A 25,173-nucleotide genomic window follows, 5' to 3' on the forward strand; every position below is an offset into this window, starting at 1 on the left:
GTTCTAATCTACAGTAGATCCACCAATACTGTCTCATTAGGAAGACAATGTAGGCCATAAGTCATGAGCATCCTCCAAGTAGTAAGCCAAGTATGGTGTTGAAATTAGAGTCTCAAACATTGGAATTGTTGATATGGGTTTTAAGGTTGTCAAATGTCAGTTATTTTGTATAATATGACCCATCTAAAAATGATTAAGCTTAGAAATGTCCAACAATATATCCAGGTCATTCATGGAAGGACTTACTCAATACAGCTCTCTACTTCTATGTTCCTCATGTTATTCGATGGTGTGCTGGTTCTTCTTGTGGAGATTCAGCTGATATAGGGGTCTTGCAGCCAATACTCCCTGGGAAAAATATGCAAATGAGTCCAAAGGCTAAACTTTGCTCATGTTTTATTGTCTTTTTAGGATGGTGCAACAGTTTGCGGTCGACTTTGAGAAACGTATTGAAGGCTCCGGGGACCAGATTGATACCTACGAGCTTTCCGGTGGTGCGAGGATTAATCGAATCTTCCATGAACGTTTCCCTTTTGAGTTGGTGAAGGTATGAGTTATAGTGTCACCTATAGTTGGTTAGTTGTCTTCATCATGTCAGTATTGTGCATTCGTTGATCCAGGGAGTTATTCTGATTGCCTGATTGGAGTCGGGAAGTAATTTTTTATTCCCCTAAAGTGGGGAAAATTGGCTTCTACCTCACAGTTTTTTTTTTGCCTTCCTCTGGATCAACTTCCAGGATGACAGGCCGAACTGGATGGACAAATGTCTTTTTTCGGCCTTGTGTACTATGTTACTATGTTGTTCACAGCTAAAATATCTTGTCTAATGCAGATGGAGTTTGATGAGAAGGATCTGAGAAGAGAGATCAGCTACGCCATCAAGAACATCCATGGCATAAGGCACGTATAGCATGACGAATGGCTTGAAGTGTATTAGCACTATTGCGCATTGCTCTCGATAGCCCACTCCCCATGTAGGTCCTCAGTTCCACCAACCCTATTGATACCTGTGAGGATTCCTCTAGCTTGTGATGCCTCACCCTTCTTAGAATCATAGGCTCAGCCACTGGGAGAATAAGGCAGATTAGTCTTCCCACAATTATCTGTTAATTTAAAGGGACTCTGTCACCACTTTCTAACCCCCCCTTTTCAAAGTATTGTTATCTGCATGGCGCCCCTGTGATTATAAATGTGTTGTTAGAAGTTAAATTCGCCGTCTCCTTTTGATAAAAAGAGCTTTTATCTAACCTGTCAATCTTCTTGATAAGGTGCCCAGGGCGTTTCTTTTCGTCTCAATCTGCCGCCCGCCGCCGCCACCGTTGGTGCCCAGCTCCTCCCCTCATGCTTTCAGCGCCGCCTGAATGTAATCAAATACGCCTCCGGCTCTCTCTCAGTGCCCCCTCCTCCTTTTCAAAGATCCCGCGCGTGCGCACAGGGCTGTGCCTGATGCGCCCGTGCGGACATTTACAATCAGCCTCATTGAGCGAAGTGCGCATGCGCGCACTTCGCTCAACCTCCTCATCAGACGAGCACTGCAGCCGGCCGGCTGCAGTGCTCGTCTGATGAGGAGGTTGAGCGAAGTGCGCGCATGCGCACTTCGCTCAATGAGGCTGATTGTAAATGTCCGCACGGGCGCATCAGGCACAGCCCTGTGCGCACGCGCGGGATCTTTGAAAAGGAGGAGGGGGCACTGAGAGAGAGCCGGAGGCGTATTTGATTACATTCAGGCGGCGCTGAAAGCATGAGGGGAGGAGCTGGGCACCAACGGTGGCGGCGGCGGGCGGCAGATTGAGACGAAAAGAAACGCCCTGGGCACCTTATCAAGAAGATTGACAGGTTAGATAAAAGCTCTTTTTATCAAAAGGAGACGGCGAATTTAACTTCTAACAACACATTTATAATCACAGGGGCGCCATGCAGATAACAATACTTTGAAAAGGGGGGGTTAGAAAGTGGTGACAGAGTCCCTTTAACACTTTATACATATACATACATATGTTGGAGCAATATTTGTATAAACACTATATCATAACCTGACGATTATACACAGATGAGCGGCAGGACACAGGTGGCGCTGCTTATCTCTTGGAGAAGAGGTGTAATGCAGATCACTTTTGCAGGAAGTTTCTTCTCCTGTGCCAACCACTAACTGATTGACATGAAGGGCTCCATCTCACTGTCAGCTACTGCAGAACCTGATAATGCACACCTCAGCTGCTGCAGAACATCATAATACACACCTCAGCTGCTGCAGAACATCATAATACACACCTCAGCTTCTGCAGAACATCATAATACACACCTCAGCTGCTGCAGAACATCATAATACACACCTCAGCTGCTGCAGAACATCATAATACACACCTCAGCTGCTGCAGAACCTCATAATACACATCTCAGCTGCTGCAGAACCTCATAATACACATCTCAGCTGCTGCAGAACCTGATAACACACACCTCAGCTGCTGCAGGACTTCATAATACACACCTCCGCTGCTGCAGAACCTCATAATACATATCTCAGCCGCTGCAGAACATCATAATACACACCTCAGCTTCTGCAGAACATCATAATACACACCTCAGCTGCTGCAGAACATCATAATACACACCTCAGCTGCTGCAGGACTTCATAATACACACCTCAGCTGCTGCAGAACCTCATAATATACACCTCAGCTTCTGCAGAACCTCATAATACACACTGCAGCTGCTGCAGAACATCATAATACATACCTCATCTGCTGCAGAGCTTCTTCGTGAAAAGGATTAGCGAGTTTCATATCTATCAGCCATGAAACTTCCTCTTACTTTTCATAAAGTAGTTCTGCAGCAGCTGAGTTGGGCATATAATGTGATTATATCAAGTCCAAAATTATTCACCCTAATCAGAATTTTAACCTTTTTAGGCCTCTTGCACACGAACGTTTCTTTTTTCCATTTCCGTTCCGTTTTTTGCGTCCCGTATACGGACCGTTCATTTCAATGGATCCGCCCAAAAAAATTTGAAGAACTCTGTATGCCTTTCGTTTCCGCATTTCCGTTCAAAGATAGAACATGTCCTATTATTGTCTGCGTAATTGACAAGGATAGTACTGTTCTATCAGGGGCCAGCTGTTCCGTTCCGCAAAAAACGGAATGCACACGGACGTCATCCATATTTTTTGCGGATCCGTTTTTTGAGGACCGCAAAATACTGAAAAAGCTATACGGTCGTGTGCAAGAGGCCTTAGAAGGATCCTGCCTTGTAGTCAAACTGCCTTGTGGCTACTGGTGGCGTTGCCTTATTAGCTAGACTGTTAACCCTTCAAGCTCATCCAGTTGCAGTCACTGGTGGGTAACGCTGTATATTCTCCTTATTACCTGCCTCATTTTGTCGGGTGTTTAGAACTGGGCTCTTCACACCTGACATGGCCTTTGAAACCATCGTCAAGAAGCAAGTGAAGAAGATCAAAGAGCCGTGCGTGAAATGTGTCGACATGGTCATATCCGAGCTAATCAGTACCGTTAGACAGTGCACCAAGAAGGTAACCCTTCTGTCTTCGGAGCTGGACTTCGCGCCGGTTCCACCGTGTGTTATATCCCAACCTTGGCATGATCTGAGAACGCAGCCAATTAGAAAGCGTCAAGCGTGGCATTCTGATTGGTTGAGTCACATCTCCTTGAGCATGCTCCTTACAGTCTAGTCTTCCTTTTTTGGCCTTGTGCATGGACTACGTATCACAAAGCCACCGGTATTGTGAGAGTGTATGAGAAATGCGTGTGCTTTGAGAGGTATTCTGGACAGTCCTGCTACCCTTAGATTTAAAGGTGGTGGCCATAATTAGAAGAGAAGGTCTTTTTTTTCCCCCCAGAAACAGCATCACACTTCTCCGTGGGCTGTAGCCGGTATTTCAGCTCATCCCCATTCTAATGAATTAGGTTGCAGTACCAGATACAGCCATAGAGAACGATGGTGCTATTTCTGGGAATACTATAAAGACCCCTTTTCGTAATCATGGACACTCCCTTTAAGAGCAAGAATTAGCTAAGGTGCAAGGTAGATTTAGAGCAAGGAGTCTTTCTTACCTTTACCAGTAGCAAATAGTCCCTGCCTACTTCCTTCCATTACTCGTCATTACTTTCTAAGCAATTTATACATTTCTCTACCCCTTTCTATCTTCTCTTCTACACTTTTCATTCTCTTTGTCCTCTTCTGATGTCGCTCGCAGTAAGCTGTTGGCCCATAGGGTTCAGCCACTGGACGTAAATGAGAATTGCCAAACTACGCCGTTATGGTCACACCACGGGCGATTATTTTTTTTCTGATGACCTACACGTGACATTGAGCAGACATTTTGTCATAGTCTTCAAGTAATGTCCAAAAAAGAAGAGGGATACGTCTGCCTTATTACCTCCCCCCAGTGTTTGACCCTATGACTCTGAAGGGTTAGGCTAGTGGAGAGGTTTACCATGGTGGACCACCGTGAATCCCACCATGGTGACTATAATCATGTGTCTGCCAGAGGAAAACCCCTTTAAATCCACTCGAGTTTTTCCGGCCTTTCTGCCCCTTACGCCATTCCTAAGCAGCGCCTTTCATTTTGCCTCATGTATTTCTCTGTTTTCTCGCCCTCTTGTGTCTCCTCCCGTCTCTTCTCTTACTCCCTCTCGTCTGTCTGTCTGTCTCTTCCCCCATTGCACTGTCCTCTCTGTCTTGATGTATGTTCTTCCCCCCCACCCTACTTTGGGGTTCACCTTTGATTGCACAGGACTGGACTCTTCACGCCTGACCTCGCTTTTGAAGCCATTGTGAAAAAGCAGGTGCAGAAGTTGAAGGAGCCGAGTCTGAAGTGTGTGGATATGGTAGTAAGTGAGCTGATCTCCACCATCCGAAAGTGTAGCGAAAAGGTAAAAAAATATTTAAAAAATCAGCCGGGGCAAAGGGCACACTCAGACAGAAAATCTGTTCATATGTGCTCAGTAGGCTTCTGTAATCCTGATTTTGACCAGAGAGGTCGGCACTGATTATAGACATCTTACATGTTTATCAGAGACCACTTATTTATATCTATGAATGTACAAGTTATGGAGATCAGGGTAAGGGGGGCAAAAACTTTTTATAGCGTAACACATGAAGAGGTATTCCCTGATACTGCTTCTAGGGGAGAGTATCTCCATAATATGGTGTTCTCTGGAATTAATGGTTCTCCTTATGGAGATGCTCCTGCTGTAGGGAGTCTCACAGCCAACGCTCCCTGGGAAAAAAATATTCAAAATAGCTCTCCTCCAGAAGGAAGAAAATTGACTCTTTAGTTAGCTAACTTGTCAACGAATATCCAGCCCATTAAATAGCCTTGAAACACAACTAGGAACCTCAGCCAAAGCAGAGACACCCAGCTGTCTTGGAGTCCTTGCTCCTCAGATGTGTCTTAAGGTGTGCCTTCATAGAAGCTCCATGTGGACAAGACCTTAAATGGGTTATATGGGATTGATACACAGGAAATGCCCCCTCAGCCAATCACTGGCTGAGGCGGGCCACCACTGCGGCCAGTGATTGGCTGGGTGGACATTTCCTGTGTGGGTAGAAACGGGACAAGGAAGTATAGACCAGCGGGGACCAGTTAAGAGTCAGAATGGCAATGGGGATCAGTGAGGAGAGTAATGCTGTTTTTAAATAAATTTTATCCCGCCTGACAACCCCTTTAAGACCATATCATGGTGTCCATAGCAGATATACCTCTACTGCCCAGGAAAAAATAAATGTCCGGTTATAGTCATTTCTATTTTGTGGGCCCCAGCCATACCACGGGGTCTCGAGTTTGCTATATACCCTGTTCTCTCGCCTCTCCGGTGAAGTGACTGCTAATGAATCATGAAGCAGAGATTATTGATCTTTGTGCTAAACTCAGATGTTCTGTCCAGAATAAGATCATTCCGGCTGGACGTGATAATGGGAATTTATTTCCCATCAAGCCTTTGACGTGAATTTTATTTTTATAAGAGGGTCGAAGGCCATATTGTTGGTTTCGTACCGTATTAGATATGGTGGAGAATGGCTGCCTGAAGGGTATGAACAGAGTCTGTATCAGAGCCTGCTATCTAATCCCAGGAGCAGAAGGCATTTACTAATGGTGAATTTTCCCAGGTTAGATTATCCTTTTTTTATGACATTTTCATTCTCTATGAGCAGTTCTGTATTGTACAGCATTCCCTAGCTCTAGAATTTTAACGGAGCAGCAAAGACCCCTGTTCTTTTGATTGCTTGACCTCCACCGATGACACACTTATAAACTGTCCTGTGGCTTGGTAACAAATTGTCAATCTAGGACAACCCCTAGCCACTGAGCAATTCAATGAATTCTATCTGTATAGCGCCACCTGCTGTTCTTTCTTTTCCTGATCTCTCTGTCCTCCTCACTGAGGTGGGCTCACGTGCTCAGTTCTGCTTTTCAACTACCACCAGCCATAACTTCTGTTAGAAGCTGTGACAGTTACAAGACATGCCCCCTGAACTGCCAGCCTGAAATAAATTTCAGTTATGAATGGGGAGATCTATGGATCCATGTGAGGTACAGGACTGGTTCTAGAGATCATCATGTACTATATGATGTTTGATTTTTATGTTTTATGTTAATCATGGGATATCCCCTTTAAGATAAAAAAAAAAATTGTTCAGAGGTGGACATATTAGGCTAGCTGCAAATTTTGAATTTTCCTTACATAATGCATGTCATTATCGGTGTAGTAGACACTCCTAGTCCGTCCCTCCATACTCATTGGGCCCTTGGCATATTCCTCAATCTATAGGCGTATACCAGAACATCACTGTATGCCATAGACCTCTCTGGCTCCAAACAGGATAAAGTACTACATGTTTGTGGTGGGTTGGGGCTTGGGTTCTTTGTAGGTGATCCTCTGGTCAAATCCTAGGGAAATAGACTTTAGAGAGGGGAAGAAAGATTGTGTGCACCTGATGAATGAAGGATCTGAATCATGCTCAAGGTGGCTCCACTTTATCGTGATACTCAGGGGCAGGCTCAGATAACTATATTTTTGTAATCTACTACTAACTATTGAGTAATTGATCTCCACCGGCACCGATCAATCGTCATGTAATCCAAATCCAAGTGAACTTTATGGGATGTGACATGCAACTACAGCTCTATATATCCTGTACATTTTTCTACTGACCTCTAAAGCTGACTATACACAGTAGACGTATATATTGGCCATACTCTCTGATTTTGGTGGGACCATCTTATCTGTATGGAGGCCCCCAGACTCTCTCTGATGGCAGATGTTGAGGTGCCACTGGTGTCTGTTGTTCAACTCATCTGTCACAGTCTTGTGGCTTCTATAAAAGATCTCATTGGCCCCTTGAGCGGTCCACCACCAATCACAACTACAGATCATACAACAGATGATATATTTGCTTGTGCCTGCCCCTGAAAAATAGTCTCCATAGTCCATTGACAATGGGACTGTTGTCTGTGTTCATATCTAGCATGCTGTTCGTTGTGCATTTTCTGTGTTCGTGATTTGGGTCTTTATGATCTTCTCTGCATGCAGCGTTGTTTCTCAAGACACCTTTTACTTTAGAAAGAAATGCCATTTAAGTGCCACAAGGCTTCCTATAATTTCCATTCTTGTATTAAGGCCTCATGGAAACCATATGAAGAATGGATGGATACCATGATCTCATAGACTAATCAGTCTAGATGTGATCCATTCTTCATAGTGGTTCCTACTGAAAAAAATGGAGGTCCTCCTTGGATGTCCACACTACCTCACCTCTCCCATTCCAGGATAGAGAAGGTGCTTTTTTGCACCCCTGTAGAAGAGAAGAGCGAAGTGATCACTGGACCAGTTCCCTTGTTTTCTTAAAGTCTTTGAAGATGGACAACCTTATTGTGGTTCCCACCATCCATTGGTTTGGAATATCTGCTCAAACCTTTCCGAGACAGCCTCTGTTGTATATACCCTTTATTTGCAAAGATGGCTCAGCTGGATCCTTCGAGTGAACGATACATCAGAGTATACGAGGGGCACATGAAAAATGCTTCTTACCCAATTTCAACCAAATTCTGGTCAATTATTTATTTGAATCTGAAAAGTAGTTCCTCCAAAAAAACACTATGAAGGTGGAAAACCTTATTGTGGTTCCCACCATGCATTAGTAAGGGACATCTGATAATACAGCAGAGTATATGAGGGCACATAAAGGCTTATTGCCCAATTTTCCCCAAATTTTGGTCAATTATTTAGTTGAATCTGAACATTACCTCCTGAAAAAAAGCATGTAAAGGTGGAAAACCTTATTGCGGTTCCCACCATCCACTGGTAAGGGATATCTGGCCAAACGTTTCCAAGACAGCCTGTGTTGTATGTACCCTTTATTATCAAAGATGGTTCAGCTTGATCCTTCGAGTGGACGATACATCAGAGTATACGAGGAGCACATAACAAAGACTTCTTACCCAATTTTCACCAAAGTTTGGTCAATTATTTAATCAAATCTGAGTAGTAGTTCCTCCAAAAAACCCTATAAAGGTGGAAAACCTTATTGTGGTTCCCACCATTCATTGGTAAGGGATATCTGGCCAAATATTTCCGAGACAGCACCTGTTGTATGTACCTTTTATTTGAAAAGATGAGTCAGCTGGATCCTTCAAGTGGATGCTAAGGCAGGGACATGTAACAGGGGCTTCTTACCCAATTTTCACCAAATTTTCGATTTTTTTAATTACCTCCTGCAAAAAAATCTTGACTGAGTTAAATGGCATTACTTTTCTTTGATCCATGAGTAGAAATGTCATAATTTTTGCAATTCTGCATTTTTTTTCTGTTCCAAATACCAATATCTCAGAGCTGTGGACCCATCTAGAGTTTCTCTCCATTATATAAGTGAGATGAACTGAGCTGTGATTATTGTTGACAGTTCGGACTTTATAATTGGGAGTGGAGGATCGCCACTGGAATTATAAGCATGTTGTAAACCTTGTGCTGTCCCTTAAGGGAATATCTCTGGGATTTCCTTAATAATCTGGATTCCAGTTTTTGTGCGTCCTGGCTTCCCCTTTAGGAAACAGGAAGCTATGTTGCTATGCGAATGTGGGAACTTTGGCAGGAAATCGTACATCAACATAAAAACATTGAAGATAGTAAAAAAAAAAAACTATTCATGGATAGAAATGTAATTGACTGGCGTTGTGGTCTCTACCCATTGGGCTTTATATCAAAGTCTTACTTTTTGTACAGGAAGGACTTGGGCGGTAATACCCTTCTTTGTTCCTGGCTACGGAAAAAAGGGAATATCTGAGCTCACTTTTTTTGTGATCCATAAAAAGAAGTTAGGGACATAGATAGAGGACAAAGGGCAAAAACTAAAGTGGACACCCACTAGTGGTGCTGGAGCACCAGATTTATCCATTCGTTATAAAAGGGTCCAGAACTTTCTGTTACATACCGTATACCTGACCCTAAACTTTTTCCACCCCCCTAGGTTTAGGGAAGTTGTATGGTGCCCAAAAACAGCTGAGGGTAGAGAAGTATGGCAAGGTATACCGTATCCGGTGGCATGATGGGTCCGACAACTTTTGGATATATTAAGCCATGGGCTATATTTACTTTGGGGCATATGAGAATTGTTCTCCCACACAGATCTGTGTTTCTTTCCTCAGCTAAGTCAGTACCCGCTTCTACGGGAGGAGATGGAGAGGATTGTCACTACGCATATCCGGGAGAGAGAGGGGCGCACAAAGGACCAAGTAAGAATCTGGGAAGGGGAGAAGGGGTGCTTGTCCATGCCAGGATGTGATGTGATGTGGACAGACATTTGTACACTGAACCCAAGTTGTTCGATATAGTCTGATTCAGCCCCCTGCTCAGATTCATTTCAGTCTGATCTTCTCTGTCCACACAGGTCATGCTGCTGATTGACATCGAACTTGCCTACATGAACACAAACCATGAAGATTTCATTGGCTTTGCTAAGTAAGACTGCAGTTACAGTAAATTACCATAACACTTGTACACACAGAGGCCACAACATCTAATTCTACTTCCATGTTCTTGTTCATACGGCCAGTTTATAGTAGATAGTGGTAAGGATTCCTTCCTTCCTCCCCCACTCTGTTCCTTTACTTCTTTCTTCTCCCTGTCTCTCCCTCCCTCCCTTCTTTCCTTTATTTATTTCTACCTCTCTCTCTCTCTCTCTCTCTCTCTCCCTCTCCCTTCCTTCATTTCTTCCCTCTCTTCCTCCCTTTATGCCTCCTTTCCTCCCTTCCTTTCCTTCTTTCTTTCTTCTCCCCCTCTTTCCCTTGTTTCCATACTTCCATCTGTCCATACTTTCTCTCCCTCCCTCTTTGCCATCTTTCTTCACCTTCTCTCTTTCCCTTCTTTCCTCTCTCACTTCGTTCTTTCCTTCTTTCTTTTACCTGTTTCTCTCTCTCTCCCCCTTCCTTCCTTCCCACCTCTCCCTCTCGTCATCCCTTCCTTCCTCCTTTCTTCTTCCCCTCGCTCCCTTCCTTACTTCCATTTGTCCTTTCTTTCTTTCTCCCGCCCTTCTATCCTTCTTTCTTTTTCCATCTCTCTTTACCTTCCTTCTCTCTCTCATTTCCTTATTTCTTTTCCATCTCTCTTATTCGCGCCCTTCCTTTCTCCTTTCCTTCCTTCCTTCTTCTCCCTTTCTCCCTTCCCCTCTCTTCCTTTCCATATTCCTTCTCTCTTCTTCCTTCATTCCCCACTCTCCATCCATTCCTTCTTTTCCTTCTTTGTTCTCCCTCTCTTTCTACCTTTCCTCTTGTCTTCCTTCCTCCATGCCTACCTTCCTTCATTCTTACCTCTCCCTCTCTTCCTTCCTCCTTTCCTTTACCCTTTCTTCTCTCTCTCTCTCTCTCTCTGCCTTCCTTTTCTACACTCTTTATCTCTCCCTTCCATTACAAATCATATACACAAAAAGTTTACAATTAGGCCCTTTCACAACCTCCGCAAATCTCCTTACCGCTCCCTGCTTAGGCGGCAGCCAGTGCCATTGTGCCGTTTAGTTGAGGAACCTCAGTCCATGGAGGATCTGTAGAGACAGGTAACTGGATGATATGCTTTTCATTGTAGTGCACAGCAGAGGAGCAGCCAAACGAATAAGAAAAAAGCCTCTGGAAACCAGGTGAGAACAAGGTGTATGTGAACCTTACAGCAGATGCATGGCCTGTTACTACTCATACATTAGACCCTACATGAGGTTTGCACAAGTTGGTCAGGCAAGATTGCTCCTCTTAGGAATCCATCCAAACACGGAGACTCTCGAGGTGTAAGAATTGGTGAGAACCTCCTAAATCCAATAGGGCTGTAGAGTGTATGGTGTCCCATAGCAAACATTGTAGCCACCTCTTGACCCTAGGTGAATGGAGAGCCTGGGTGGGAACCTTGTTCTACTCCAATGTGCCAGGTGCCATCCTTGTACCATTAGTCTATCTCGTATGCAAGACGGGATGATATAGATTTTAGGCATCCCCCATCCCTTGCAGGAAACAAAGCTTAATTGACTCTTGGTGCAGTTCCCCTCCCCGTGTCTGCTTTTGTATTAAGCCACTCCCAGTGTAGGGGTATATGGCACAACCTGACCCCTCTGAATGTGTCCAGTAGCAACCACAGGGGTGTCTTCTGTAGTACAAATGGCCTAGGCATCATGCATATAATAATTAGTTAAAAATGTATTGTAGCATGCATTACCACTTTTCACCATGGACACTTTCCATAGACACCAATGCAACAGCGCCCCCTTCTAATCCTGAAAAGATCTCTAATGTATGAAAAAGTATAACTGTGGAGACAGTCAGTAAGAAGGGGTCTGCAGCCATAATCTATTCTGACAAACCCTGGGACATGAATAAAGATAACCAGTTATCACAAGTGCTTTCTGGACCAAGAACCATTTGGATTTGGCTGCTCCTTCATTTACCTGCCTCTAAGGTAATGTCACACCTTTGGCAGGGTCAGGCTGTCCATCTCATCAAAGAGGACCTGTCCCCTCTCCTGACGTGTCCATTTTAGTAACTATTTGCATCCCCCATGTAATAACAGTTCTGGAGCATCTATTCTTATGATTCTATGCTGTGCCGTTCCTTTATTATTCCTACTAGAATTTAGGAATTCATTGCTATCAGAAGGCAAAGAAGGTCCAGCTGGGTTTGTAACTTCTAGTAGGAATAATAGAGTCATGAGGATAGATGCTCCAGAATTGTTATTACATGGCGGATGCACGTATTTACTACAACTGACACGTCACGAGAGGGGAAAGGTCCGCTTTAAGCTGCGGTCATAGAGCGTAGGCTTGGCAAGTGTGCCGGTGTGAGTGCGAGGGCAGAGTGAGCTGGACTGGCATGTTGTGCACGGGCTGTGGAATCTGCAGGCAACTCATAACTGGTTCTGCACCCGCGTTGCTAGTAATGTATATCCCTCTTCTTCTGCTCCCATCTCTCCTGTCCACTCTGCTGCTGTTGCTATGGTTACCCTGTACAGGATGAGATCCTGGTGAGTAGTCAGGCAGCGGCTGAAAGCACAAGATGGACGAAGTGCATCAGGGCGGCCATAGGCAGACCTCGTCACCACCCCGCCGCTCATTTCTACACATCGCCCAAGTCCTCAACTAAATTTGCCTATTCTTTCTGCTTCTGGCAAATCTGAGCAGCAGGCAGCACGCTCACCATTACAGCTTTCAACTCCTTAAAGAGTAGAAAAAATGACTATGTACACCTTGGGGGCAAGGTTTTACTCATTTTGGGCTAAAAATAATTTCCTCCATTGGTCTTTACTAAAAAATAATCAGCCGTTCTGTCACAAAGGGTTAACTGTTTGCCTAGCTGTGTGAAAGGTACTTTCACTTTCACTTTATGTCTCTAATAAACCTCATCTCTAAATTACTAAAAGTCATAAACACTTATATAAGCCTCATTCTTAGGCCTCATGCACACGACCGTTCTGGTTTTTTTTGCGGTCCGCAAATTGCAGATCCGCAAAACACAGATGCCGCCCGCGTGCCTTCCGCAATTTGCGGAACGGAACAGGCGGCCCATTGTAGAAATGCCTGTTCTTGTCCGCAAAACGGAGAAGAATAGGACATGTTATATTTATTTTTGAGGCCTTATCAGCAAGATAAGATTTGTGGGATAATGAGTGTTTAGGAGGTCAGAGATTAGTAGGCAGGGAAACAGTAAAAATACAGAGCCTGCTACTAGAGAATCTCAAGGCTGTACAGAGAAAGGGGCTCAAGATTAATTGAAAAAAAGTTTTTTGCTCAAAATGAGTATCATGCAATAATAATAATAATAATTATAATAAACATTGCCCCTTAAGGTGTACATAGCCTTTAAAGCAACATTACCTAGTGATTTGCAGATACATCCCCCCCCTCCTGTATCTCAGCATCACTTGGTAGGCTGCGCTGAGTGACTACCACTGTTGTAGGTGTTATGTAACCCAGCTTTCCCAGAAGCAGGTAAAATTTTAAAAAAGTGAGATTTTGGAGGACTAGATGCTGAGCGCACTGATATGTGCGTAGGACGTATCCTCAGGTTACCGCACATAGCATTGCAAGAGTGCATCATGTGAGGGGAATGATAAGGAACATGGAACCCGGGAAGACCCCATGAAGGGGGGCGATGTCTCTTTAAATTGACTCTGCGCAGGCCCAGATGCACCGTCTCCTCGTGCTCAGTCCCTTACCCCCTGTGTGTCCTCATCTCCTCTCCTTCTATAAACACTACGTGTACGATCAGCACCCAACAGAACGATAACCGCCTGCATCGTGAGTCACATCATGATGCTCCATGACTAACCCGGGGGCCATCGTAACATTTGTATAATATTCAGACGTTCCTCGCAAATCCACCTGTAGATTCAGCCCACGTAAAGGTGGTTCTGTAGCTGTGGGGAAAATTATAGCTTTCCATATAACTGTTTATTCATGTAAAGAGCAAGTCTCCCTAAAATGAAAGAAAAAGCCTCCAGGGCCTCACTTATCAAAAATGTCTTTGTTGCCCATAACAACCTGTCAGAGCATTCATGTCATAAACGGTTCTGGTAAAATGAAAGCTGTGCTGTTATTGGTTACCCATAGCAACCAATGATAGCCCAGCTATTATTTCATAAACTGCTCTGGTAAAATGAAAGCTGCTCTGTGATTGGTTGCCCATAGAAACCAGTCAGAGTTCAGCTTTCATGTCATATAGTGCTCAGGTAAAATAAAATCTGCGCTGTGATTGGTTACCCATAGCAGCCAGTGAGAGCTAAGATATTATTTCATAAACTGCTCTGGTAAAATGAAAGCTTCACTGTGATTGGTTTTCCATAGAAACCAGTCAGAGCTCAGCTTTCATGTCATAAAGTGCTCAGGTAAAATAAAAGCTGCACTGTGATTGGTTACCCATAACACCCAGTGAGAGCTCAGCTATTATTTGCTAAACTGCTCTGGTAAAATGAAAGCTTCACTGTGATTGATTTTCCATAGAATCAGTCAGAACTTAGTTGTCACGACAGGTAGGTAAGCAGGGAAATTACCAAACACGGGAAAACAAACAGAACAAACGACTAGGCCCAAAAGCTAGGGAGAAAAGAGTCACCTCCTAGCGATCCCTAAAAGCTTTCCCTAGACTGCTGTGCCCATGTGCATACCCTAAGGGTGGATATGCACATGCCCTCGTGCCTAAAACCTAAACACCCTGGGCAAACCCTAAGCAGCAGGGAAAAGGGAAGAGGCTACCTGCTTCTTCAAACCAGGAGGAAGCAAGCGTCTCCCTAGAGGCCTAGAAAACACACAAAGGGAAATGAAGGAGAGGACTTATCTTGAGCAGAGCTGGAGCAGACGATCCACCACAAATGAAGAGCTCCCAGGAAAGAACTGTAACCCGCACAGGCCACTGGAGGAAGGAGGGATAAATAGCCTCACTAACAATGAAACCCAGTACACCTGAGGGAAGGTGGATCCAGCTCAAACCCAAATCAAGACAAACCAAGTCTGACAGATCTCCGCACATTCACAGGGCAAGGCGTGACATTAGCTTTCATGTTATAACGTGTGCAGGTAAAATGAAAGCTCCGCTGTGACTGGTTGCCCACAGCAACCAGTCAGAGCTCAGCTTTAATGTCATATAGTGCTCAGGTAAAATAAAATCTGCGCTGTGATTGGTTACCCATAGCAGCCAGTGAGAGCTCAGATATTATTTCATAAACTGCTCTGGTAAAATGAAAGCTTCACTGTGATTGGTTTTCCATAGAAACCAGTCAGAGCTCAGCTTTCATGTTATAAAGTGCTCAGGTAAAATGAAAGCTGCGCTGTGATTGGTTACCCACAGCAACCAGTCAGAGCTCAATTTTCATGCCATAAACTGTCAGCGCTCAGATATTATTTCATAAACTGCTCTGACAAAATGAAAGCTGAACTGTGATTGGTTGACCGTAGAAACCAGTCACAGCACGGCTTTTATATCATAAACTGCACAGGTAGAATGAAAGCTATGCTATGATTGGTTACCCATATCAACCAATCAGATCTCAGTTGATTATTTCATAAACTGCTCTGGTAAAATTGAAGCTGTGCTCTGATCAGTTGTCCGTAGCAACCCATCGGAGCTCAGCTTTCATGTATTTCATGTGCCTATTTCTGAGCCGGGCGACAGCTAATATGGCTGCCATTAGAGCTCCCTCAAGATATGTCACCCAGCTTTCCCACGGACAAATATACTAAGGCTGTGTCATTCAGATGTTGTGAAACTACAACTCCCAGCATGGTCCATTCACTTCTATAGGAGTTCCGAGAACAGTCAAGCAGGTGTGCATGCTGGGAATTGTACTTCAACCACAGCTAGTTTGCCGATTTCTGGTCTAGACTCTTCCCTGAAGAAGGATCGGGCATGTTGGATTTTAATATGTCAGATCGTTTTGCTTTCAAGGGTGTCAATTTATTCCCCTCTCCCTTTTAAGAATACACACATGCTCGGCTGAGCGTAGATGTGTATGAAGGGGTCGGGAGGATCAGCTTGGGCATCTTTAGGGTTAATAGTTGCCGCCATGGCATGAAAATCTAGATGTCAATGGAAACATTGGGATGGCCTGGGGTTGAATATCTCACATGCTGAAATTCTACCCATGCTATCTGCTTTTCTGGAGACGAGTTCAGGTTACAGATGTTAGATCCGGGGCCCGGCAGACGCAACGTTAGCGGCCTCTTGTAGAAGAGTGCTTAGTCGTGCTCCATTGCTTAGCTTGGCCTGGCGCTAAAGAATACGGCCACCATTTTGTGCCTGTGCTGCGGTGCATGGATTTGCATTTTGTTTGATGGGTGTGCATGCATTCCTTAATCATGGCTCAAACTTAACAACAACCCCCATCATCACTCATTCTCAGCTTCTCCTAATGTGGCCTCGTATCAATGTGATGTGACATCCATGACTCTGGAGGGCAGGGGCGTCCATAGATGAGAGTGGCCTCCATAGCACCTGGGGCCCCTGGAGACCAACCAACCTCCAAACCATGGACTTGCTCACCTCCCTTTTTAAGGAGGGACCTCCCAAAAATGGTGACGTCCCCAAACTGGTTCAGTGGGGAGGGGCCCTTGTCTGGGTTGCACCCTCAGGGCTTCCTCTATGGCACCTACGCCCCTCGCCCGTGGCCCATTTCACTCCATGTTACTAATGTAAGGTTGAATGTAATGTAACTTGTCCGCAATGGCGAGTACATCTTAAAGGGGTTGTACAGGATTACAAAAACATGGTTGCTGTCTTCCAGAGTCAGCGCCACACCTGGTTCCACGTCTCGCATCGCTTCTCTGCTCCATTGAAGTGGGGGCTGAGCTGTAGTACCAACCACAACCTGTCAAGAGTAGTGGCATTGTTTTCGAAGACGCTTGCCATAATTTTCTAATTCTGTACACCCTTTTATGTTCTGGAACTATGCATTTTTGATGCCCAGTTTCTTACAAAAATTGACTGGTGCTTACCAAGATGGTACAAGGGCAAGATGCCCAATTATTCCCATAATAAATGTAAGAAAGCCATATTGTCCTATGTCTTCTTTCTTTTATCCCTTGTGGTTTTCTATATTCTGCTGATGCTTTACTTATTGCATGCAGAGTGGTTTGTAACCTTGAAGGCGATTCTGGGCAAATCCCAATCCTTAGCGACGCCGAATATGAAGGAGTTGGGAAGGAAGGGTCTACGAGAAGACGGACCCCTTCCACCCCTCTCCCCTACTAGCAATGACGTGATGTTTTCTCCCACAGGTCATTCGGAAGGGATGGCTCACCATCAACAACATCGGTATCATGAAGGGAGGGGCCAAGGAGTATTGGTTTGTGCTGACCGCAGAGAACCTGTCCTGGTACAAGGACGATGAGGTATGTATTTGCTGTGGATGTGAGTGCAGCAGAATAGTAAGTGCAGCTCTGGAGTATAATACAGGCTGTAACTCAGGATCAGTACAGGATAAGTAATGTATGTACACAGTGACTGCACCAGCAGAATAGCGAGTGCAGCTCTGGAGTATAATACAGGATATAACTCAGGATCAGTACAGGATAAGTAATGTAATGTATGTACACAGTGACTTCACCAGCAGAACAGTGAGTGCAGCTCTGGAGTATAATACAGGCTGTAACTCAGGATCAGTACAGGATAAGTAATGTATGTACACAGTGACTGCACCAGCAGAATAGCGAGTGCAGCTCTGGAGTATAATACAGGATATAACTCAGGATCAGTACAGGATAAGTAATGTAATGTATGTACACAGTGACTGCACCAGCAGAATAGTGAGTGCAGCTCTGGAGTATAATACAGGATGTAACTTAGGATCAGTACAGGATAGGTAATGTATGTACACAGTGAATCCACCAGCAGAATAGTGAGTGCAGCTCTGGAGTATAATACAGGTTGTACAGGATAAGTAATGTATGTACACAGTGACTGCACCAGCAGAATAGTGAGTACAGCTCTGTAGTATAATACAGGTTGTACAGGATAAGTAATATATTTATAAAGTTTCCCATATTTATAGCTCCTGTATATACGTATATTCTATTAATAGCGTCCAGTGGTGGACATACCCTCTAATAGTTAGTAGCGCTGTTTTTGGCCTCTTGCTTTCCTCTTAGTGCTGTACAGCTGTAACGTGATGAATAGTAATATTATCCTGCCTTTATTTTTCTTGTGATGGCAGCGTTTCTATCCAACCACTTTCAGTTCGATGAGAGGCCCTGGAAATCGCTGACACCACACTTTTACATTCTAGCCTCTGCTTTGCCCAAAATTACTTGCAGATGTATCAGTCGGTTCTTCCCCTTTGTGGAATTTCCTCCCTAAGTTCTTCCTGGGACAAATGCCCTTTTTCAGAACTGCCGCTCTCATTCATATTCACTGGAGATACGTCACCGAGAAGAGTCCTCAGAATAGTCTTTTTTTTTTTCTTTTCCTTTTTTTAATCTTTTAACCATAAAAATGTTATTAAACTTTTGATAAAACAGGGAAGCAAAGACTGGTGTGAATCCTAGAAAAATAATAGGTCACAACTTAAGTAGAATATAACTAAAGAAACTCTCCGGACCAACTCTGTTATGCCGAGTGCAAGGTCTTAATGGGTGGAGCATGACACAAGGATTCCTTGTATCATGCTCCGCCTTCTCAGCCCCTCCATTAACATAACACAGACTAGCATTTTTTTTTTTTAAAGTAAAGCCTTATGTGCTCGTCCGTGTCCGTTTAGCAGTCTGTATACCAATGATCCGCAAAGTCCAGCCGCATTTTGCGGATCCATTGACTTTAATGGGTCCGCGGTCCGTACTTTGTGGATAAGTATAGGACATGCACTATATTTTGTGGAAAAGATACACAGGTGCGGAAACCAACCGTGTGTCCGTTCCACAAAAGACAGAACATATCCTATACTTGTCCGCAGAGTGCAGACCCATTAAAGTCAATGGATCCGCAACAAAATGGAGCATGCACATGGACCGCATCAGATTTTGCGGATCCGCTGTGGACACACTCACGTTCATGAGGCCTTATTGGAGAACAAACAGAAGGCTTACTTAGTGATCTCCTTTTTATCTTTTAATTTGCAGATCCCCTATTTCCCAGGATCCTCTTCTGCTATCCAAGATGGCCGCACTGCTTCTCAGACTACCTGATGCACACTTTGTTAATGGCAGTCCAAGACACTTCCTGCTGCCCTTGAATTGGCCAGCACTGGTCACCTGATGCACACTGTACATATGGGAGTCCAAGACACTTCCTGCTGCCCTTTGATTGGCCAGCACCGGTCACCTGATGCACACTGTACATATGGGAGTCCAAGACACTTCCTGCTGCCCTTGAATTGGCCAGCACTGGTCACCTGATGCACACTGTACATATGGGAGTCCAAGACACTTCCTGCTGCCCTTGAATTGGCCAGCACTGGTCACCTGATGCACACTGTACATATGGGAGTCCAAGACACTTCCTGCTGCCCTTTGATTGGCCAGCAGCGGTCACCTGATGCACACTGTGTATATGGCAGTCCAAGAAACTTCCTGCTGCCCTTGGATTGGCTAGCACTGAACACTGCTGGCCAATCCAAGAGCAGGGCTGGACAAGCAGGAAGTGTCATGGATTACCAAATATACAGTGTGCATCAGGTGACCAGTGCTGGCCAATCCAAGGGCAGCAGACAGTGTCTTGGATTACCAAGTGCACATTGTGCGTCGGCTAGTCTGAGGAGCGGTGCGGCCATCTTGGATGACCGAAGAGGAGCCCAGGAATTAGCGGATCTGCAACTAAAAAGATGAAAAGGAGGTCACCATGTAAGTGTTCTGTTCAATCCCCGATTAATGTGATTTTTTTTTTTCTTGAACCGGAGGAGCACTTTAAAATGCACAACTTATACATAGGAGAAAATATATCTGACTGTGTTACACGCCATCCAACTTAATATGGGAGCAGATATACGCCATAGCCTACATAGGATTCAATGTTCCTTTAAGTATAATGGTTAGGCACTGGGAACGAGTGATGTTACCAGTCATTGAATATTGGCAACTCCCTATTCAGTCAGAGGCTACCACAATAAACAATACATTAAAGATATCCATCAAAGCGATAAATATCCCAACTAAGTCACTACTTAAAGGGGCGTTTCCATATCTGCTGGAGGGTTGCCATAAGCAGTAATTGGAAACATGCGCTGGGCTAGGTTTTTGTCCAGTGACTTTTCCATGTGTCTCACGCGCTTGGTTCATATTTCATTCTTGTGCAGTAACCCTTTGTTAGTCTCTGAAAATGGATATCCCATATAGCGAAGTAATATTTGCAGAGCCTTCTAGTCTGAATAGCCAAGATTATCCCTGGCGGGGAGACAACCTATCCCCCGAGGTCCTCTTTTAGTGCTGCAATTGTTAGTTCCAGAAACACCTGTCTGCAGGTTGACTGTGGTATTGCAGTTCAGCCCCGTTCACTTAAAGGGGTTGTCTCACCTTAGACACTGGTGGCATATCGCAACGATATGCCAGCAATGTCAGATAGGAGTGGGTCCCAGAGGTATCTTAAAAAAAAATGAGTTCCCACGGCAAGCGCGGCCACCCTCCATTCATTTCTATGGGAGTTCTGTTGGTTTGGCCATCTTCGGAAGTCCAATAGAAATAAATGGGGAGCGCACCGTGCAAGCATGGCCGCCGCTCCATTCACTTCTATGGAACTGCTGGAAATGGGCTATTTTCAGCGCTCCCATAAAAATGAATTTAGGGTGGCCACGCATGGCTCTGTTCCAGAGATAGTTTCAGGTGTCAGAGGTGGGACCCGCACCTATCTGACATTGGTGGCATATCCTAGCGGTATGCCACCAGTGTCTTAGGTGCGACAACCCCTTTAATAAAGCTGCAATACCCTACACAGTCTATGGACAGGTGTGGCGCTGTTTCTGAAATAAAGCAGAAACACTTTAAGGAATCCATGACATATCCATATTTGTTTCTTGAGCCAGGGTCAATGGACCTCCATTCTCCCAGCAGGTAGGGGAAATAGAAATACCCCAGGGCTCCCAATTATTAGATATTTATGGAATTTAGCTATGCCATAAACACCTGAAATGGGGAGACTGTCTGTCGCCCTTAAAGGGGTTGTCTAGCCACTTAATTTTTTTTTAACTGGCCTAGATCTTCTTCAGACAGTATAATAAGGGATATTCATCTCACTGCTCTCCCGCCATGACTGTTGTGGATCCTGCAGGAAACCAGACCAACCAGGGTTTGTGTGCAGCCTGAACCGTGGAGACACATAGGTCTGCAAAGGAGCTGCGTACATAAAACGACAAATCATGACTATTGAATGAATTATAAAATCAGAGTAATTTACTCATAAAAACGTTCTATTTTTACATAGGCCACATGACTAACATAATTTCACATAAAACAATGTCATAGTTCATCAGGTTTTATTGGGGGCGTCCTTTCATCGATTTATTTTCTCCCACCACAGGAGAAAGAGAAGAAGTATATGCTTCCTCTGGATAATCTGAAACTGAGGGATGTCGAAAAAGGATTTATGTCCAGCAAATATATCTTCGCTCTGTTCAACACTGAACAAAGGTAAGGACGTAACTTTATGATCGGTGCTGGTGGTCCGTCCTCTGGGACCGCTGATCCTGAGGAAGGGGCCAAAGCGCTGGTGCAGCACGGCGTCTCCTTTACTGTTTATGTATGATGGCCCCTGGGACAAAGCAGGCATTTATCATCTCCATTTCAGATTTGGTGGGGTTCCCAGAGGTCGGACCCTCTGAGTGATGGAATATCCCAGCTTATATAATACTGCCTCATACTTCCCACACAATACTTCAACTCATTTCCAAAAAAAAGAACCATATACTTCAGAATAATACTTGGTAGGTTTAGATAGTTTCTGGTGCTTCCTTGGGGGCCCCCTATGCAATAGGTGCCCTGGGCAACTGCCAAGCTTGCCACCCCTAAATTCTGGCTTTATGATCCTTCTTCAAGGTTAGGCCTCATGCACACGAGTGTATCCATTTTGCAGTCCACAAATCATGGATCTGCAGAAAGTAGATGCGGTTCGTATGTCTTCCGCTCTTTAATTGCGGACCCGTTGACTTCAGTGGGTCCGTGGTCCGGATTTTGCTGACGTTTTCAGCCCTTTTGCCAAACGGATATATGGATGCAGAAAGCACACAGATGTTCCATGTGCTTTCAGCATCCGTATGTCCATTCCGCAAAAGTATAGAACAGGATACTTGGCCACAAAATGCGGACCATGGACCCATTGAAGTCAACGGGTCTGCAAAAAAATGCAGATGCAACATGGACGTTCTCCGTATTTTGCTGATCTGCAATTCGCGGACCACAAAATACATACGGTCATGTGCATGAGGCCTTAACCTGTAGAAGGCTCCCCCATCCCTGCAGGAAGATAACAAACAAAGAATCGGAGGGAGTGCTTGACCAAAAGGTCCAGCTTTTATTTTTGCCATTAAGCCTCTCCCTACATACCATAACCCTAAACAATCAATGTCCAAAAGCTCAGCTCCCCTTGAAATTTCCAAATTCATTGAGATCGTATATATGCAGTTATTGGTGATTTGTGTTTTATTCCAAATGCCTGTATTGCTTTCTGTGGTTCTTGAAGGAACGTTTACAAGGATTACCGTCAGCTGGAGTTGGCCTGCGAGACTCAAGAGGAGGTGGACAGCTGGAAGGCCTCGTTCTTACGTGCTGGTGTCTACCCGGAGAGAGCTGGGGTAGGTGATGCTATAGGTGATCACAGAATATGGGATGAATTCTTTGGGTATATCATCCATTGATCTTTATATAAAGGTCTATGAAGTCCTACTTGGTGTGACGACTTTTGTGGTAACCCTTCAGTTGTGAAAGGACCCCATTTTCTGTCATTCTTCACGCAGCTTCAAGAGGGTCTGTCTCTGGTTTTCTCATGGGCAACTCACTGTCTTCTCTGTTTGAACTCAAATCTCTTGGTGATTTTTTTGGGGCTTTTTGCTCTTTCTCGTCAGTCCCCCCAATTTTTTTTTAAACTGCAATTTTCTATTTTTAAAAGGCATGTGTCATGTTTGTGTTATCACTACTATGTCTGTATACTTTAAAAAGCATCTGTCAGCAGTTTTGTACCTATGACACTAGCTGACCTGTTGGAAGCTGAAGACATCTGTGTTGGTCCCATGTTCATGTGTGCCTGTAATATATGCAAATGAGCCTCTAGGAGCAATGGGGGCATTGCCGTTGCACCTAGAGGCTCAGCTCTCTCTACAACTGCCGCATCCTCTGCACTTTAGGAGAAGTCAGCGCCAGGCATGATCACATTTACACTGCCTGGCCCTGTGAATCAAAGTGCAGAGGGCACAGCAGTTGCAGAGAGAGCAGAGCCTCTAGGTGTAATGGCAACGCCCCCCAATCTGCTGACAGATGCCCTTTAAAGTATAGATACAGTGGCGTAGCGTGGGTTGCCAGCACCTGGGGAAAGCCATGTATTGCGCCTTTCCCCCCACAACCTGTGGACACGCCTCTTTTTACAGATAATGTAGCAGTCCTATGTAACACCACAGATAACACAGTGATAATTCTCTGAGTACAGATAATGTAGTAGATGGGTGTGAGCCCCCAGAATTCAGAACACGCACAGTCTGACCTGAAGTCTGGGGCCAGGATGCGGCAGGGTGGGCCATATTCTCAATCCACGCCTCAACCCTGTGTTTGGACATTACACACATCACTACAAAATATACAGGAGAATACAGCGCCACATACCTCATCATCCAGTGACATCTCCTGTGATGTAGACTTTCCTCAACGTCTTCATTCGGAGATAAGACAACTTCTTCCAGCCGCGTCTCATCTCTGCAGAGTTTTATTATTATTAGTTATTATTATTATTATATATAATGGCCCCTCTGTAATATTAGGATATATAATGGGCCATTATATATTATAATAATAGTGGGGGGTCATTATATATAATAATTATACGGAGAGGCCATTATATATATGTAATAATAATACAGAGGGGGCCATTATATATTCTAATATTACAGAGGGGCCATTATATATAATAATTATACAGGGGGACCATTATATATAATATTATACAGGGGGACCATTATATATTATAATTATACAGGGGGGCCATTATATATAATAATTATACAGGGGGCCATTATATATTATACAGAGGGGCAATTTTTATATAAAATAATTATACAAGGGGACCATTATCTATTATAATTATACAGGGGGGCCATTATATATTATACAGAGGGGCCACTATATATAATTATACAGGGGGACCATTATATATTATAATTATACAGATGGGCCATTATACACTGCTCAAAAAAATAAAGGGAACACTTAAACAACACAATGTAACTCCAAGTCAATCACACTTCTGTGAAATCAAACTGTCCACTTAGGAAGCAACACTGAGTGACAATCAATTTCACATGCTGTTGTGCAAATGGGAAAGACAACAGGTGGAAATTATAGGCAATTAGCAAGACACCCCCAATAAAGGAGTGGTTCTGCAGGTGGTGACCACAGACCACTTCTCAGTTCCTATGCTTCCTGGCTGATGTTTTGGTCACTTTTGAATGCTGGCGGTGCTTTCACTCTAGTGGTAGCATGAGACGGAGTCTACAACCCACACAAGTGGCTCAGGTAGTGCAGCTTATCCAGGATGGCACATCAATGCGAGCTGTGGCAAGAAGGTTTGCTGTGTCTGTCAGCGTAGTGTCCAGAGCATGGAGGCGCTACCAGGAGACAGGCCAGTACATCAGGAGACGTGGAGGAGGCCGTAGGATGGCAACAACCCAGCAGCAGGACCGCTACCTCCGCCTTTGTGCAAAGAGGAACAGGAGGAGCACTGCCAGAGCCCTGCAAAATGACCTCCAGCAGGCCACAAATGTGCATGTGTCTGCTCAAACGGTCAGAAACAGACTCCATGAGGGTGATATGAGGGCCCGACGTCCACAGGTGGGGGTTGTGCTTACAGCCCAACACCGTGCAGGACGTTTGGCATTTGCCAGAGAACACCAAGATTGGCAAATTCGCCACTGGCGCCCTGTGCTCTTCACAGATGAAAGCAGGTTCACACTGAGCACATGTGACAGACGTGACAGAGTCTGGAGACGCCGTGGAGAACGTTCTGCTGC

The 25,173-nt window shown here is 44.5% G+C and overlaps 1 protein-coding gene across 5 annotated transcripts in view; it reads left to right on the top strand.

Annotated features, from left to right (window-relative positions):
* The window catches only part of DNM1 (dynamin 1), a 98,481-nt gene that overhangs the window by 47,755 nt on the left and 25,553 nt on the right, over nt 1-25,173 (top strand). For all 5 annotated transcript variants that reach the window (XR_005773815.1, XM_040404790.1, XM_040404791.1 and 2 more), the window contains exons 8-16: nt 412-547; nt 833-900; nt 3,389-3,527; nt 9,663-9,749; nt 9,905-9,975; nt 11,095-11,146; nt 17,258-17,371; nt 21,483-21,592; nt 22,641-22,752. Coding sequence is in view for 4 of the 5 variants with exons in the window: in XM_040404790.1 (XP_040260724.1) it covers nt 412-547; nt 833-900; nt 3,389-3,527; nt 9,663-9,749; nt 9,905-9,975; nt 11,095-11,146; nt 17,258-17,371; nt 21,483-21,592; nt 22,641-22,752 (889 nt within the window). In the remaining variant the exon portion in view is untranslated. The remainder of the gene's footprint in view (nt 1-411; nt 548-832; nt 901-3,388; nt 3,528-9,662; nt 9,750-9,904; nt 9,976-11,094; nt 11,147-17,257; nt 17,372-21,482; nt 21,593-22,640; nt 22,753-25,173) is intronic.

The sequence above is a fragment of the Bufo bufo genome, chromosome 8 (assembly GCF_905171765.1).
Source record: "Bufo bufo chromosome 8, aBufBuf1.1, whole genome shotgun sequence".
Classification (NCBI taxonomy): domain Eukaryota; kingdom Metazoa; phylum Chordata; class Amphibia; order Anura; family Bufonidae; genus Bufo; species Bufo bufo.